Source organism: Eurosta solidaginis, chromosome 2 (genome assembly GCF_040869045.1).
Source record: "Eurosta solidaginis isolate ZX-2024a chromosome 2, ASM4086904v1, whole genome shotgun sequence".
Taxonomy (NCBI): Eukaryota; Metazoa; Arthropoda; class Insecta; order Diptera; family Tephritidae; genus Eurosta; species Eurosta solidaginis.
In genome coordinates, this window is record NC_090320.1 from 267,580,481 (window position 1) to 267,599,979 (window position 19,499).

The window sequence follows — 19,499 nt, forward strand, 5'->3', positions numbered from 1 at the left end:
GCATTGTTAAGTTTTTTCACTTTTCTCAAAAGGTTGATTCTTGAGTTATACCGTTATTCCACACATCCCCTCAATTATGCTAGTTTTTTCTTCGAGGATGAAACTATTACTTTTTTGCCTTTATGAAAACTGCTAGGTACTTTCTAACTTTCTCGCTGACCTAAGGAACTATCGATGTTAACCAAAAGAACTAAAAAGTTTCGTTACGTAGGTGTTATGACCGTAGAAACGACATAGAGGAAACAAGTTTTCGTCGTTTTTTTTTTTACAACGTCATATGAGTAGTGTATAGTATATAATAGATTAAGTTACTCATACATAATTATTCTCGACCAATCTCAATTGTTACTTTCCGAATAGTCACATTTTCATTTAATCGACCCTAATCTTTTTTTTTTTTAATCTAACAGATCAGAAAGTTTAATTGTTGCTGTTGTACTTTGTATTCTGAATTAAATATTTAAATGGTTTATAAAGTTTTTGCACGCTTCTCGGAATCTATAGATTGCGCTTTGTACTGAAATCAGTGAAGAAAAAACATAATTTTTCTGTTTAAAATTTTAAAGTCGATGAGTTTCTATTATTTTGGAAATAAATATACACCAGTGAGTAAATAGCGAAAAAAAATTATTATCAAATGTCATATTACGAAAACTTTATGTTTAAAAAAATTTTTATATTTTCTTCCGTACAAAATTTGTAAATTTCATGATACAAAAAATGGAGGTAGTTCCATTTAGTGTGACGTTAGCCACTTGACTTTTGCGAGGACAATAACAATTTCGCCAAAAACAAACTACGAATTTTTCTCATTTTGATGGATTTCATATTAACGGATAGGACTATATTACTTTTATAGTTATTTCAAATAAAAAAGAAAAAAAAAAAATGAACCGCATGCGTTGGAAATATTTTAATACGAAATATCGTCCTAGAAAAGGTTTTTAATAAGTTTTTCGAGCTCCCGAAAATTGCTTTGGTGGAAGAAACATTGATCGAAGTATACAAAGTAAGGGAATATAGCCTTCCTAAGTTTACGTACGGTTGCTCAGAACATATTGACAAAACATACACGTTTGTCAATTTATTGCTCAAAAGGAGGTCCTTATAAACCGAAACCGCAATTTCTAAAGAGTTTAGCATACTTAAACGTAATTTTTATGAAATTGAATGGTGAGAAATTGGCTACAAGTCCACATACCCTGTAGCTCTGCAGGTTACCACCAGTTATGAGAGTTCTTTTGCACGTTGTACCGGTGGTCAACTTGGTGCAAGCCCCACCTATACACACATTCTGTGCCCTTTTTGCATTGACATGGATGTGGCGTCCCACAAACGTTTAATTTGTTACACCTACCACTTACTGCAGACTTTGGAGGTACTTTTTCTCAACATGCCTTGAGAAATATCCACTGTAGAGGTATGATAATAGGGACATGCTAGAAAAGATTTTTCGTTTTTTCTCTGTCTAGGTGTCAAGCTGCCATAACAATATGAGTCATTGTCCACTATTTTTCAATAAAATTGCATGTGTTACTCATTCGCAATAGAGAAGTATGCACATAAATCGTGCTAAAGCATATTATTATTGTCCCAGATGACCATTATCTTTTCATCCTGAAGGAAATTTTCATCCCGAAAAACCACAATTTCGCTTCAAACAGTAACGGCATGACAACGCTTGTAGCAAAACAACAAAAACATTTAGAAACCTCAAAAATCCCCAAATACGTAAAAAAATATTGAGTGGAACTACCTTCTTTTTTATATAAATTTTATATTTTAAATGAATGAAATCGGAAATATATTTCAGAAAATAATTGCCCGAAATCGGTACAAATTTCGAGAAGAGAATTAAAGCTTGTTCTTGTTACACTAAAATGTATTGGACTATAAAACTGCATAAAAAAATTTTAAATTAAAATGGATATATTTTAATGCATTTTCAAAAGGTTTTTGACTTTAGTTAGAGTTCTTTTAGTTAACAAAAATAAATCACAGAAGAAAATAACTGAAAATTGTGTTAATAATTTTGCTCCTATTTTTGTTCTCGCAGGTGTACATCATACTAAGCACTTTTGTGTGTGATGATCAAATTCAATTAAATTTAATTTAAATTCTTTTTACGTTTAAGCAGAAGCCGCTGACCGCGACCTTAACTACAACAATAAAACTAATCAAAATTAACAACAAACGCAAATATTAAGCAAAAATAGTAACAACAATAACAAAAGCTTAAAACAACTACGAAAATCACAAAATAACCGAGAAAATAATAAACGGTAATTTGTGAAATTCTTCGTAAAAAGTGCCGTGACATACGAACTGTCCAGTTGACGATATTAAATTGTCAAAGCTGCACCAGTCGGTGGAAAACCGCAATAAAAAATTTAAAGCTTTGGATTGAAAATTGCAACACAAAAATGTATTGACCGCTTAAAGTGTATAGCGAGTATCAAAAGAGGTGTGTCCACCAAGCAAGCAAATAACTTGGAAAAAAGAACCGAAGGAAGTAGTCTGTGTTTTACATTTAGTGCATAAATAAATTTTATAAAAAAAAACAAAAACAATTAATACGTATACATTCATAATAATAACAATTAATATAAAAATTAAAAATAAATAATAAAATATATTAGTTGCTAAGCAATAAGATTAAGTGGAAATAGGTGGAGTAAAATATAACTAAAAAAAGAAACAAAAATATAATAACTAAACAACGATTAAGCGAACAAAAAACCCTAAAAAAATTGACAAAATTTATATACTTAACCTTTTTTTTAAACACTCTTCAACCTCACAAAACAACAAAAAAAAACATTCGTCCTGGATTATTTGCTAAAGACATTACGTACCCTAAAAAATCCGATTATGGCCGAGAATCAAACCGCCACGGAAGATTCCGGTCAACAATCGCAACATCAACATCAACAAGGACAGCAGCAACAACAACAGCCGCCGTCTCCACAACAAGATCAGCCACCTCCTTCCTCAACATTAGCATCGCCTGCAACACCACCAGAAGAGAATAATTCCGCATCATCTACTGAAGATACCCAAACTGTTGTCATACCTAATACAAATCATCATTCGCATCATAGCAATCAACACAACGCAAATCAAGTACATGCCGATCAACAGCAAGGTCATTCGCTCACCATAATGGATCAAAATCCTTTCACCGATGTGTTAAAGACTAGCGCAGTTCGACGCAATACAATACAGTCACATGTTCCCATACGTGCTGCTAGCACGACATCGATTAAAAAGCCACCCTTGACTAAAATGACATCGCTAACAAATGCCAGTGGTGGTGGTGGTAGTGGCGGCAATGCAAAATCCACTGATAAGCATCACCAACATCAAGCACAGAGCGGTGGTACACATCATCATCATCATTTTCATCATCATGTCAATAGCGCCACGAATCATCATCATTCGACTTCCCCAGGTGGTGGTGGTGGTGGCGCTGGAGGTGGTAACACAAATGCCATACACCGTCGCACCAGTGAGAGTTTACGTTTAAACTCATTGGTTACTACTGCTGGGAGCTCTTCAACTAAGTCGTCCACACCAAGCGTATCGAAAGCCGCAAGCAACAGTAGTTTACATTCGAACTTGACAACTAATAATAGTTCAGGTTCGAGTTCTTCGGTTGCACCACACTCAACAATGAGCACCAATACAGCATCGACATCGACAAAAGTCACATCACCAAATAATAATGGCGGTGGTAGCGATAGTGCTGATGATGGTGGTAGTACAGCCAGCACCAACATCAGCCGTAGTCATCATAGTCAAGGGCATGGAAACGCCGCTGTTGAAGCTGCAAGCGACAAAAAACAAAAGACGACCTCATCGTTTCAAATTACATCCGTTACTGTCGGTCAAAAGACGAATAAATCGAATAACGATAATGGTGGTGACGAGTCGGCTGACGATTTGGATGACTCTCATACAGATGATAATAGTCGTGTTACAGATCTCGAAACCGAGACGCCTTCCATGTCAGATGATACATTTTCCAAAGAGGACGTGTATTTCTCCAATAGTGCATTGAGCACTACAGCACCGGTGATACCGACCAGTTCACAGTATGGACTTGTTGTTGTTGATCCCATAGGTCCATCACTTGGGCAAACTATACAAAATGTACAAGTGAATGTATCGGACAACATAATAAATGTGATGAGTGCTGCGGTAACCCCAGATGGTAGCAAAAAGAAGCCGGATGATATGAAGGAGACCCATCATCGTAGTGAGCGTTTCAAGGTGGTTAAGATAGAGTCGACTGAACCCTTTCGGCGGGGGCGTTGGATGTGTATGGATTATCTCGATCACTCAACTGTGGGCACCGGCGGCAAGGAGGGCAGCGGTGGCAACAATAATGAAAAGACTGTTTCCTCCGAACCGGGTAGCGTCGGCGAACCGGCAAAGACTACACAAAGTATGATAATTGGCAATGGCGCTTCCCAATTGCTCGAAAATCATGTAGATGTGACTGGTAATGGTTTACAGCTGACAACGGGCGGTGGCGCTGCCGCAAACCCAGCAACTGAGGGTAACCGGAATTATGTTGATGGTGGTGGTGGCACCGGTGGCTCCGGCTCGCCAGCTCTACAAATGCATCAGCAGCTATCCGCACCGGCTGGTGTCGCCACAGCACCAGCCACTATTGTACATGGCTTGCATCAATTAGTGGCCGAAGCCGCTGCTTTACAGCATCAGCAAGGACAGCAGCAATTGGAACAGCAACAGTCACAGGTCCAACAGCTGGAACATCAGCAGCAAACCCCTTATGTAGATAATCCGCATGGCAATAATGTGGTGATTCGTAGTGGCAGTGGCAGCGGCGCTGGTAGCACGCAAGAACTCGTTATCGGTAATGCATTACCGCTGGACTATGCAACAGTTGCTGCACAAAAGTTGAAGAAATCACTGGAAGAATTGAAAAAGCAAGAGGAAGCGATCTTAGCAGCTGAGGAGCAAGGTACTGTGTATGTGCCACCACCCAGAGAGCCACAGCCGGAACAGCAGCAATTGCAAGCTCAACAGCACCTGTTACAACAGCCACAGCAACAACAACAGCAGTCGCATGCATTACCTAGCAATTTACAATATCAAAATGGCAGCATAGTTGTGCCGGTTGATGGTAGTAACGCTAGCGTCGGTATGCCACAGATGGACCCATCTCAACAGGTAATGCGTACAACTGCTCAGCCAATGCAGCAGCAACAACAAATGCCACCAACTACATTTGTTGCACAACAGCAACCACAGAACTTCCCAAATGTTGGCACACAACAACAACATCAGCCATCACCTCCACAAATGTTGCCCAGCGGAGATGCTTTGAGCTTACAACAACCGCCACAGCAGCAGCAGCAGCAGCAACATTCGATATCCGCACCGACATCGCAAATTGATGGTATTATTCAACACCAACCACCAATTCAGCAACAATTTCAGCACCAGTCACAATTACAGCCATTACAGCAACAGCAACACCAACACCTACAGCCTCAGCAGCAACAACAGTTAACAAGTCATCCACCGACTTATCAACATCAAACGTCGGCGCCAGCTGGACACACATTGCCACTATTAACTCAAATGGCTGGCTATGACTTACAGCAACAAGTTGGTGGTCAGCAACAACAACAGCCAACACCGCCACAACAACATTTGCAACAGAGTGCGCCGCCAACAATTACCGATCCTCAAGTATTTGCTGCTGCAATACAAGCGCATAAGCAACAACAACAACAGTTGCAACAACAGCTACAACAGCAACAACAGACACAGTTACAGCAGCAGCAACAACAACATTCACAGCTACAGCAACAACATCAGCAGCTACAGCCGCAACAACTACAGTTACCAATTCAGCAACAACAGTTACCACCACAGATACCGCTACAGCAGCAGCAACAACAACAGCTCCAACCACAGCTACCCATGCAGCAACAACCACAACAGTTATCAATACAGCAACAACCACAGCAGCTACAGCCACCGCTACCACTACAACAGCAACCAGCACCAATTGTGAATATAAAACAACAGCAACAACATAATATTAATTTAAACAACGCTAATGCCAATGTCAATACTGGCAACAATGTTGCTACACTCATGCCCACTGGCCCTCCACAGACAAGTGTGACAAAAACCGACGAACAAGCAGCACAAGCACAGCAAGCAATGCCACTTTTGCAACAACCACAGCAACTACAGCATCCACAACAAGTACCACAACAGATGCAACAGCTTCCACTACAACAACAACCACAAGTTCTACAACAACCCCAAATACAGCAACAACAACCCCAAATACAGCAACAGCAACCACCGCAAACACAACCAAGCGCAGAAACCGAGACTGAAAGGTAAGTCAGAAATTTGAATTTTTTTAATATTCTGCTTTAATAATGTACATATAGTGCCTTATTTTTGTAACACGATCTATCCAACGTATATGAAATGTTCGATAAATATAGTAGATTTCAACCACGACAATGTCAATTTTTCACTTTCCGACAAAGTGAAAAATTGTTGTGTATTGGTGCGAACTTCCGTCATCCCTTGGCATTTCTGATTTGGTATTATTATTTCGGTATTAAGACTTCTCCAGCGTCATCGTCTTGCAATGAGAGAACGAAAAAAATACTGAAGTTGGCACTACGCCGAAGGTTGTCTCCAAATCTTATTTGCTAAGAGATGAATGAAAGTCTTTCTATATTTGTCATTGAATACAGATGAAGATATGAAAAGTAGTTTTATTAAATTTTTTGGTGAAAAGCATCTTTACTCAAAACCAGTCGCCAGTATGGTCTCTTGACGAAAGCGACGCCTACTAAAGAAAGTTGCCGATCTGCAAACGTCTTAACACAGTTCAAGAGGCATCAAACAGGACATCCAAGCAGATGACGGGATTTGACCACACATAACTCAGTCGTTTGATCCGAAGAAACATATGCACAGAGAGTGTGTAATTTCAGTTTGGCTTGCAATTGTAAAGTGAAACCATTGGCCATTTTTGTTTCTTTTATAAAATTTTAAATTTGTTGGGTAGAGCCTTTGTGAATTCAGCTAACAATATGTGCATTAATTGCTACTTGAGCAAAAAATGGAAAAACTTGAAGCTCTTCATACTTCATTAGAGCACCCGGTTTTCATAGGGTCCCAAATTTCAGTTCATGGTATAAGCGTGTTCTCTAAATCTATAATAAGACTAGCAGACCCGGCAGATGTTTTTCTGCTCTAACTTTGATCTAGCTGCATAAAGCTTGAAACACAATGCCCTGACGCCGCGAAATAAACGCGACGAACATTGCCTTGTCAAAAATAGAATCCCCATAATTACATGAAGGTGAACACAATGAACGCCAAGAGCGAAATTTACGCGACGTCATTTTGCGACGATAGATTTATTTCTATCGTCACCGCCGGGCGATGACGACAAACATCCCAAGGGTTGCTGCTGTTCAATTTTTCAAGTATAAAAAAAGAAAACATAATATACAAAAACAAATTTTTTTTCTTTACATATAATTTTTAATTTAATTTCTTAACATTTTTGTTTTGTTTTGTTAATTTCTTAACATTTTGGGCGTGTTTTAGCAGTCAAGTGCTAAGTAGAGAATTAAAAAAGTTGTTTAATTGTTTTCATCTTTATTTCTAAATAATGGCCACTCTGAATAAACAGCGTCAATTTCGGCCGGCATTGTGTTTTAAGTAGACGAAATGTCTGGACGTAATTTGAAAAATGTCATCGCCCGACGCGGCGTATATTGTCGCTCGGCATTGTGTTTCAAGCATAACTTTTAAGAAGTTTTTGCGTCCTACTCTCCCTCCCCCTCCCTACCCCTTTTCTTTATCCTTTTGATTACTCCTCTTTGCGTCTCTTTCTCCCTCTTCGTTTTTTCCATCCGTTATTTTCTCTGTACCTCTCTCCTTCTCCCGCTCAGTCTTCCGCTAACTCCATCTCTTTCTCAGTCTCTTTCTCCTTTCCTCTTTTCTTCTTCCTAGTTGATTTTATTCTTCTCCATCCCTTATTGCCAGACCCAGTCCCGTCATATGTCGACCAAAGTATACAATGCATCTACTCAATGAACTTAGCGAAGCACCCCAAAAAAGCACTGAAAAGAGTGAAGATCTTTTCTTTTCGCAACTAATTAATGAACGAAATACCAGCTAAGTCGCATTTCGCTCAGTATAATACCTATAAGTCAGTTTTTACGTGTGTACTTTGCTAACTTCTCGTAAACTTAGTGAAGCACCCCAAAAAATCAGTTAACAAAACGTTACGATTTGTTTCTCATCGCAACGTTTTAGCGGATAATTAGCGACAAAATATCGACTTAATAAATTTTTTAATACGCTGAAGGTACTTCGCTAACTTGCCGTTCATATCTAATAAGTAATAATGAAGTAAACTATGAAGCTACTCAAAGCTTTCCAAAAGCAAATTCCTCTCTTAATTCTTTGAAAACACTAGAAAAGCCATTCGCCTCTCAGCTTTACGAAGTCTTACTTATATTTAGTAAAACTTCACGGCTAAAGTAGGCGAAGCTGGCTTTGTGACTAGCGCAGCGGTTGCAATACGTCTAACACATTTACCGATATAAGTTCCTTCTCTTGATCTCATATCAAGACTTGGCCTTGATGAGCAGACTCTATTAGTAAAATAAAAATTTTCGCTGTACATTTGAGTTGGTTCACAAAATTAACTTACACAGTCAACAAATACACTAAAAACTATAGCAAATCCTTCAAGAATTAAAAAAAATGCTTCGAACTAAAACTGCATAATGTGCATACTTATGAAATTAAACCCCTCTGTATTGTAATAAATGGAATCAAATGGATCACTGATATTGTAGAGCCACAAGTTTACCCTCGGATGGATGAGCAAGCCTAATCCAACATATTCAAACTATTTTGGACCATGACAGTCCTATTTTTTTGAAGACTGCTAATCTTAGTGACAGAGTTAATTTATTCATATGCTCGTTCGCCAGTATTTCTAAAAAGTGTTGGTTGCAATGAAGTAAAGAAAAAGCTAGGCATATCTGTAATTTAAGTGTAACTAGTGGGCTTGTTAAACATGAGCATGTGCAATATATATATTTTTTTTTTGATGCCAACGCTTGCTTAAGTGAATGCAACACGCTGTAGACAACGACACGAATTGTTAATGATCATGATGATTTTACAAAATTATACATTTACACGCGTATGCATAACCCTGGAAAAATCGCGAGTACTCCATGCATGCATGTATGGAGTACTCGCTATGGACCAAGCGAGTGCTCCAAAATTAACCACAATTCATACAAAAAAAATGGTCCAATTAACATTGCGATGTCCTAGGACCGGACCATATACTCCAGCTCCGCATTACATCAGAGTAATCCATGGAGTACCCATAGTCCAATAAACATCGTGTAGTGATGACTATCGTTAAAAACGAGCAATGATCGGCTTACAACATGTTCGTGTAGAAACATGAGTTGGTCCATCGCTGCATTACAGTGGAGTAGAATGGTAAGTACTCCAGTGGACCACATGGTCCAACGATTTTTGCAGGGAAGATATGTTCGAGTAAAATGAGCTAAACATAGCGAAGGCAGATGAAAAAATAAAAAAAAATAAAAATCAAAAATACTGCAATAACAACATCGTGCGCCACTGGCAATGCTACCAGCGTCTAGAGGAATTCATTATATTACGTACGTACATACATACATATGTACACCGTAAAAACTAAAACATCATACACAATGCCGGCGAATTGAGCAACAAAAAAGTAACAATAGCCAAATTGGTATACCCAACACCTCCAGACAGCATTAGCCGGCATCGGAGCAGCAGCAACGTCAGCAACTGCACCTTTGCCGGCAAACGATCTGCAACTTCTCAAGTTGCGCAGACTCAAACGCATTTTAAGCTAAGATATCAATGCACTTGGATGCACTCGCTATATATATATTTTTTTTTTTTAATAGTGGAACAGCGAAACCGGCGATTTTACAACTGCCTTCTTTAAGTTTTTTTTTGTTTTTACTTCATATTCATATGCAGTTACTGTGTTTTCGACTGCCTCCGAGCTATGTTCAATTCAATTACTTACAACTGACGTTCCAACTTTTTCAAACAGCAATCAAAAGCGTCTGCACTGCAGACATTTATGTGAAGATATCTACGCCTGTTGTTCGGTGTTTAATTTATGAGTGAGAGCGTGTTACTCTCGTAAAAAAAATGGTTATATAGACAACAATGCATGCATATACATAAGTGATGAATATCTAAGTTTGGCGTGATTTTGCAACTAAAAGTTTAGTGGCAAAATAAATATCATAGATTGTGGCGTAGGACAAATGTGAAAAGCCAAGTTCACTATCGGCTGACCTTTGATTTTCATGGATTTTCACGTAGAGAATAGGCGCAGTAGGGTGGCCCTTATTTTCCAAAGTGTTCCGATTCTCTATCTCACCCCCTAGAAATATGCGAATAGCCTAAAAACTAGAATAACAAAGTTTTAGGTCAATCGAAAAAGGGTTAGAGGTGACGGCAAAGAGCTTGAAATCCTGAAAAATTACGAATTTTTACAGTTTCTAAAATTTGGGCGACCCTACTTCATTTGTTATGGGCGAAACGTAATTTATCGTGTTTTAGTAATATTTGACTTTCAAATAAATCTAAAACAACAAAAATTGGTCAAATATTAATAAAGTTATAAAATAAATTATGCCTTAAACACGGTGTCAGTACTTAAAGAATGTGTATATAATGAGTATACGTAAATGAGTTTGTTTCAAATTTTTTTTATTATAAACTTTTTGAAAATACATTTTTAAAAAATATACATACATATATCTTGTGACACTTTAGCTGACACGTACATATATAATATAATATTATTTCCTAGGATCTAATTAATGATGATTTATTATGTGATTCAAATTGTTTTTTGTAATCAGTTACAACTTGTAATAAATATTGTTTTTCTTGTTCGTCATTTGTAAGTATTCTATTATATTCTTCCATAAGTTTTACTCCCCGTTCTGCTGTGTCGTTAACTACTTTTATATTTATAACAGTGTGCTTAGCTTTTTTATAGGTTTCTGTATCCGCCAGTATAGTGGATCTACCTCCATAAATTGAGATGATATCCCAAACCGACCAAAAAAATCAGTTTTATTTCCTGTTACAAAATCGTGTAGTTCTTTTTCCTTAAGTGTAACCTCTTTAAATTTTCTGTTTTCTTGTCGCAGTTGTCTATGCTTTTGAGTTTTTCCACAATCTTTTTCTTCATGGTACAAGAAACGTCATCATCGAACAATGCCAATGCAATACATTCTTCAGACAGGTACCATAAGTGGTTACACAACTTTTTTATTGCAATGTCTGATATTTTTTTATTAACATTTGTGTATTTATAAATTTCTTTAATAAAAGATAAGTCTTGAAGAAGTGCTCTATGAGGATTGGTACAGTTAAACCAAATCTTAACATAGACTTGTATAATAAACGCGCATATACTTGCTCTCGAATTCTGTTCATACTCCGTTACTCTAAACTGCTCACGAAATAAATAGATTTTTAAGCAATACAATGCCCTAGACATCCACCGAGCATGATGAGTGGGCCCTGGTACACGAAACTTTATGCCATCACTTGCTCCTAGATATATAGACGTTAATTCCAATAATTCCCTATAGTCATCTCTTACTATTCTCTTTTTCAACTCTTCCTTAGAGAAATTTAGAATAGTATCTTTGCTATCGCTTAAAAGTAATTTCAATTCGTTATTTTGTAGCAAATCTTTAAAACTATTTTTCTCGATGTTTTTCCAATTTTCTTGAAATCGCCGAAATAACTTGACGTCCGTGCTAGTATTTACTGGAAAATAACATTCGAAACCCCCTCTCAGCAAAACTTCATATGATGATGATAAGGTAGATACAATAGTTTTCGCTCAAGCTTTTTTCTTATAACGTTGCAGCTCCTTTTATAACCGATGTCGTATCGAAACAGCAGGCCACAATATCATCATTCAGATTCCATTTAAATAACAGTTCATACAACGTATCAGCCTGTAATGAGCCTGTTGCGGCATATAATTTTGGAGCTCCTATTAATTGTTCGCCATTCCTGTAAGTAACAACAACTGGAAGTCGTTCCACCTTTTCACGACCTGTTATTTCTGGAAGTAGTTTTCCATCCCAATGCAAAGTGCCGCAATTTATCTATTTAAAAACCCTGCTATTCAAAATTTGTTCCTTCAAGATCAGTATAAGTAGTTCCAATAAGAATACGTCAACACATTTGCACAGATTTAATTTACTTTTCATATTTGTTTGCCGAAAGCAATATATATTTTGCCTTGTAACTCAGTTATTGATTGACCGATTTTGAAGATTGTGGCCAGTTTAGAAAAGTAAGAAAATACAGATCTTATTACAGTATGGAAAAGCAGAATTAAATTTTCGTAGGGCTTAGAAATATGGAAGCCTGAATCACGAAATTGTAAAAATTCGTAATTTTTCAGGATTTCAAGCCCTTTGCGCCACCTATAAATCTTTTTTGATTGGCCTAAAACTTTGCATATATTCGTTTTTGAGCTATTCGCATATTTTTAGGGGGTGAGATCAATAATCCAAACACTTTTTCCCCCTCCATACAACGAAGGGCCACCCTAAGCGGCAGATCCAAAAATACAAAGCAGTGGCAATCTCTTAACATAGAAGATCCAGAAGCACGTGAAGCTAGCGCAGCACGTTCGGAGAATCGAACAATTAATGGGACGGTATTTTGTCGCAAATTATATTATATTATATATATTATTAGTTGCGAAGAGAAGAAATTTGCCACGCATTCCAAGTTTTATTTTGGGTGCTTCGCTTAGAAGAATTTAGCGAAGCACCTCATAAAATATTTACACTTCACTGATTGAAATGCGGATTAGCGAAGTACTTAAAAATTAGAACCTAAAATTCGTTTTAGTAACTATTTAACTAGTAAAACGTTACAAAATATCCACTCAGTCGAATTTGGATAAGTAAAGGGTAAATCAAGGGGATGCTGCACTAACGTCTTCACGTATACTTAGCGAAACATCCAAAACAAGCACCTATAAAAGAATGATCTTTCTTTTCGCAACTAATAAGCGCTTAATACACAACCAAATATCAGCTAAATCGTTTTTGAATCAGAAAAGTGCAAGTCAGTTTACGAGGCTGCTTCGCTAAGCTCACGAAGCCTCAAAAAAATACTTAACAAGAGTGACAACATATTTGTTTTCGCAGCTAATGAGCGTCTAATACACTAAGTCGCAGTTCGATCAGTAGTATAAGTCACTTTTTACGAAGGTGCTTCGCTTACTTCATGTGAACTTAGCGAGCCACCCCAATTAAGCACTTAGAAAAGCGCGCTAAATTTTCCTCGCAGCAACTAATTAGCGTATAATTTGCGACAAAATACTGACCTATTATTTTTTTGATTTGCCGCAGGTGCTTCGCTAACTTCACTATCATAAAATCCAGAAAATTTTTTTGAGCAGCGTGTGACATTACAAGAGATTTTGCCAACTGTAATACTTGTATACAACGTGAATTATCATACTCAGTTGAGCAGAGCTCACAGAGTATATTAAGTTTGATTGGATAACGGTTGGTTGTACAGGTATAAAGGAATCGAGATAGATATAGACTTCCATATATCAAAATCATCAGGATCGAAAAAAAATTTGATTGAGCCATGTCCGTCCGTCCGTCTGTCCGTTAACACGATAACTTGAGTAAATTTTGAGGTATCTTGATGAAATTTGGAATGTAGGTTCCTGAGCACTCATCTCAGATGGCTATTTAAAATGAACGATATCGGACTATAACCACGCCCACTTTTTCGATATCGAAAATTTCGAAAAACCGAAAAAGTGCAATAATTCATTACCAAAGACAGATAAAGCGATGAAACTTGGTATGTGAGTTGAACTTATGACGCAGAATAGAAAATTAGTAAAATTTTGGACAATGGGCGTGCCACCGCGCACGTTTAGAAGAAGGTAATTTAAAACTTTTGCAAGCTGTAATTTGGCAGTCGTTGAAGATTTTTTGGCAGGAACGTTACTCCTATTACTATATGTACACTTAATAAAAATTAGCAAAATCGGAGAAGGACCACGCCCACTTTTAAAAAAAATTTTTTTTGAAGTAAAATTTTAACAAAAAATTTAATATTTTTACAGTATATAGTAAGTAAAGTATGTCAACATTCAACTCCAGTAATGATATGGTGCAACAAAATACAAAAATAAAAGAAAATTTCAAAATGGGCGTAGCTCCGCCCTTTTTCATTTAATTTGTCTAGGATACTTTTAACGCCATAAGTCGAACAAAAATTTACCAATCCTTTTGAAATTTGGTAGGGGCATAGATTTTATGACGCTAACTGTTTTCTGTGAAAATGGGCGAAATCGGTTGAAGCCACGCCCAGTTTTTATACACAGTCGTCCGTCTGTCCTTCCGCATGGCCGATAACTTAAGCAAAAATCGACATATCTTTATTGAACTTAGTTCACGTACTTATCTGAACTCACTTTATCTTGGTATAAAAAATGAACGAAATCCGACTATGACCACGCCCACTTTTTCGATATCGAAAATTACGAAAAATGAAAAAAATGCCATAATTCTATACCAAATACGAAAAAGGGATGAAATATGGTAATTGGATTGGTTTATTGACGCGAAATATAACTTTAGAAAAAACTCTGACACCTACCATATTAAGTAGAAGAAAATGAAAAAGTTCTGCAGGGCGAAATAAAAAACCCTTGAAATTTTGGCAGGTATTACATATATAAATAAATTAGCGGTATCCAACAGATAATGTTCTGGGTCACCCTGGTCCACATTTTGGTCGATATCTGGAAAACGCCTTCACATATACAACTACCACCACTCCCTTTTAAAACTCTCATTAATACCTTTAATTTGATACTAATATCGTACAAACAGGTTCTAGAGCCACCCCTGGTCCACCTTTATGGCGATGTATCGAAAAGGCGTCCACCTATAGAACTAAGCCCCACGCCCTTTTAAAATACTCATTAACACCTTTCATTTGATACCCATATCGTACAAACATATTCTAGAGTCACCCCTGGTCCACCTTTATTGCGATACCTCGAAAAGGCATCCACCTATAGAACTAGGGCCCACTCCATTTTAAAATACTCATTAACGCCTTTCGTTTGATACCCATATTGTACAAACGTATTCTAGAGACACCCCTGGTCCACCTTTATGGCGCTATCTCGAAAAGGCGACCACCTATACAACTACCATCACTCCCTTTTAAAACCCTCATTAACACCTTTAATTTGATACCCATATCGTACAAACAGGTTCTAGAGCCACCCCTGGTCCAGCTTTATGGCGCTATCTCGAAAAGGCGACCACCTATACAACTACCATCACTCCCTTTTAAAACCCTCATTAATACCTTTAATTTGATACTAATATCGTACAAACTGGTTCTAGAGCCACCCCTGGTCCACCTTTATGGCGATATCTCGAAAAGGCGACCACCTATAGAACGAAGGCCCACTCCCTTTTAAAAATACTCATTAACACCTTTCATTTGATACCCATATCGTATAAACAAAGTCTAGAGTCACCCCTGGTCCACCTTTATTGCGATACCTCGAAAAGGCATCCACCTATAGAACTAGGGCCCACTCCCTTTTAAAATACTCATTAACACCTTTCTTTGGATACCCATATTGTACAAACACATTCTAGAGTCACCTCTGGTCCACCTTTATGGCGCTATCTCGAAAAGGCGACCACCTATACAACTACCATCACTCCCTTTTAAAACCCTCATTAATACCTTTAATTTGATACCCATATCGTACAAACAGGTTCTAGAGCCACCCCTTGTCCAGCTTTATGGCGCTATCTCGAAAAGGCGACCACCTATACAACTACCATCACTCCCTTTTAAAACCCTCATTAATACCTTTAATTTGATACTAATATCGTACAAACATATTCTAGAGCCACCCCTGGTCCACCTTTATGGCGATATCTCGAAAAGGCGACCACCTATAGAACGAAGGCCCACTCCCTTTTAAAAATACTCATTAACACCTTTCATTTGATACCCATATCGTACAAACATATTCTAGAGTCACCCCTGGTCCACCTTTATTGCGATACCTCGAAAAGGCATCCACCTATAGAATTAGGGCCCACTCCCTTTTAAAATACTCATTAGCACCTTTCGTTTGATACCCATATTGTACAAACACATTCTAGAGTCACATCTGGTCCACCTTTATGGCGCTATCTCGAAAAGGCGACCACCTATACAACTACCACCACTCCCTTTTAAAACTCTCATTAATACCTTTAATTTGATACTAATATCGTACAAACAGGTTCTGGAGCCACCCCTGGTCCACCTTTATGGCGATATATCGAAAAGGCGTCCACCTATAGAACTAAGCCCCACGCCCTTTTAAAATACTCATTAACACCTTTCATTTGATACCCATATCGTACAAACATATTCTAGAGTCACCCCTGGTCCACCTTTATTGCGATACCTCGAAAAGGCATCCACCTATAGAACTAGGGCCCACTCCATTTTAAAATACTCATTAACGCCTTTCGTTTGATACCCATATTGTACAAACGTATTCTAGAGACACCCCTGGTCCACCTTTATGGCGCTATCTCGAAAAGGCGACCACCTATACAACTACCATCACTCCCTTTTAAAACCCTCATTAATACCTTTAATTGGATACCCATATCGTACAAACAGGTTCTAGAGCCACCCCTGGTTCACCTTTATGGCGCTATCTCGAAAAGGCGACCACCTATACAACTACCATCACTCCCTTTTAAAACCCTCATTAATACCTTTAATTTGATACTAATATCGTACAAACAGGTTCTAGAGCCACCCCTGGTCCCCCTTTATGGCGATATCTCGAAAAGGCGACCACCTATACAACTACCACCACTCCCTTTTAAAACCCTCATTAATACCTTTAATTTGATACCCATATCGTACACACAAAGTCTAGAGTCACCCCTGGTCCACCTTTATTGCGATACCTCGAAAAGGCGTCCCCCTATAGAACTAAGGCCCACTCCCTTTTAAAATACTCATTAACACCTTTCGTTTGATACCCATATTGTACAAACACATTCTAGAGTCACCTCTGGTCCACCTTTATGGCGATATTTCGAAACGGCGTCCACCTATAGAACTAAGGCCCACTCCCTTTTAAAATACTCATTAACACCTTTCGTTTGATACCCATATTGTACAAACGCATTCTAGAGTCACCTCTGGTCCACCTTTATGGCGATATCTCGAAAAGGCGACCGCCTATACAACTACCACCACTCCTTTTTAAAACCCTCATTAATACCTTTAATTTGATACCCATATCGTACAAACAAAGTCTAGAGTCACCCCTGGTCCACCTTTATTGCGATACCTCGAAAAGGCGTCCCCCTATAGAACTAAGGCTCACTCCCTTTTAAAATACTCATTAACACCTTTCGTTTGATACCCATATTGTACAAACACATTCTAGAGTCACACCTGGTCCACCTTAATGGCGATATTTCGAAACGGCGTCCACCTATAGAACTAAGGCCCACTCCCTTTTAAAATACTCATGAACACCTTTCGTTTGATACCCATATCGTACAAACAAATTCTAGAGACAACCCTGATCCACCTTTATGGCGATATCCCTAAATGGCGTCCACCTATAGAACTATGGGCCCCTCCCTCATAAAATACTCTTTAATGCCTTTCATTTGATACACATGTCATACAAACACATTCCAGGGTTTCCCTCGGTTCATTTCCCTACATGGTTATTTTCCCTTATGTTGTCACCATAGCTCTCAACTGAGTATGTAATGTTCGGTTACACCCGAACTTAACCTTCCTTACTTGTTTTTCGTTTGGTATCCAAATTGGCATATAAATAAAAATAAATAAATTTTAATCAAACCTTTTAAAAACATCCTAATTAGTGCATAGCGACTTTAAGTTATCCGGAAATGACCCTTGATGCCACTTGTCACTGCTTGTCAAAAGAAAAGCCTCGAAGATTCTATAAGAAAGGAAATGGTTATAAAATTCAGTAAATATGAACTTCTTTAAGAAAAATAAACAAATTCTGATGTAGCAAATTCTCTAAAACTTTCCATAGAATCTTCCAATTTTGCTTCATTTTCGCGTAAATATTTGTGCTTAAGCATCAATATACTTTTGTTATCGTTCGCAGACAAAAATAAGCTAAAACTGCCATTAAAAACGATTTGTTTGTCCCATTAATCGCACACAATATAGCGTACTGTAGATTGTGTGTTGTTTGCAGAACGTGTGGAGCTCAATGGAAATACAATTCATAATTGGCGCGTGCATTTATTTTATTAATCTTGTTTTAAAATTGTTTCTAATTTCTTTACTTATATTACTTAGTATGTTCTGTTGTTAGAAAATCTCCCTTAAAACGGTTTTTATTTATAAAGCATCAAAAAGCATGTTACGTATTAAATAGTCTGGTAAAAATAGATAACTGAATTTATTGAATATCATATTATCAATATACAGAGAACCAACCACTGAAAGTTCTCAAATTCTGTAAAAAAAATGCCACTACTACTACTTTTTTGCTACTTTTTTTTATTATTTACTTGCTACTTTTTTTATTTATTTAAGAGAAATGTTTATATTCAAGTATTTAGTTATTTTTTCTACATTTATCTTTAATATTGATACAATGATTGAAGGTATATTAATCCAATGCAACTCTGTTCTTCATTCCACTTAATTCAACTGCCTTCCACTACATTCGCAACATAACCTCAATTTAAGGGCCCATTACTGATACTTAGCATAGACTTGACTTAACTTGGCGTAAACTTGGCAACTTAGCCACGATTATACTCCACTTAGCGCATACAATCTGGCATCATAATCAATAAATGTCAATTTGTATGACAAAATGTCAAAATGAAATGGAAACAAACGAATGGCATCTGAAAATGTAAACGTCACTTAGAACTTACATAGAAAATCAAAATTCAACAGACTTCCAATTCAAGTTAAGTGTTACTAAGTTTTGAGTAATCAGTAACATGCAATGTAAGTGACAGTTCTCAAGTCAAGTCAAGTCTATGCTAAGTATCAGTAATGTGCCCTTTAAGCTGCCAAACTATATAGCAAGATGAATCCATAGCAGGTGGTGGCAAAGCGAATTCAACCAATTCGCCGTGCAGAAGAATTTGAAAAGAAAATTTTAATTGATTTCGATTAACTGACATATTAAAGTACAAGACGCTGTATGAAAAAAAAATCAAGAGGAAGCAATCAGCTGTTGGGATAACAACACCTGGTACTGAATTCACCTTGCTATATAGTAAACAAATCTTATCCTACTGTTGCTGTTG

The 19,499-nt window shown here is 37.5% G+C and overlaps 1 protein-coding gene across 15 annotated transcripts in view; it reads left to right on the forward strand.

Annotated features, from left to right (window-relative positions):
- The window catches only part of bun (bunched), a 594,108-nt gene that overhangs the window by 42,411 nt on the left and 532,198 nt on the right, over window positions 1-19,499 (forward strand). For 12 of the 15 annotated variants that reach the window (XM_067767880.1, XM_067767882.1, XM_067767885.1 and 9 more), the window contains one exon: window positions 2,138-6,389. In XM_067767880.1, the coding sequence (XP_067623981.1) occupies window positions 2,872-6,389 (3,518 nt within the window). In that variant the 5' untranslated portion in view covers window positions 2,138-2,871. Of the gene's footprint in view, window positions 1-2,120; window positions 6,390-19,499 lie in introns of those variants that run through there. The other 3 variants (XM_067767877.1, XM_067767873.1, XM_067767879.1) reach the window with 2 other exon arrangements.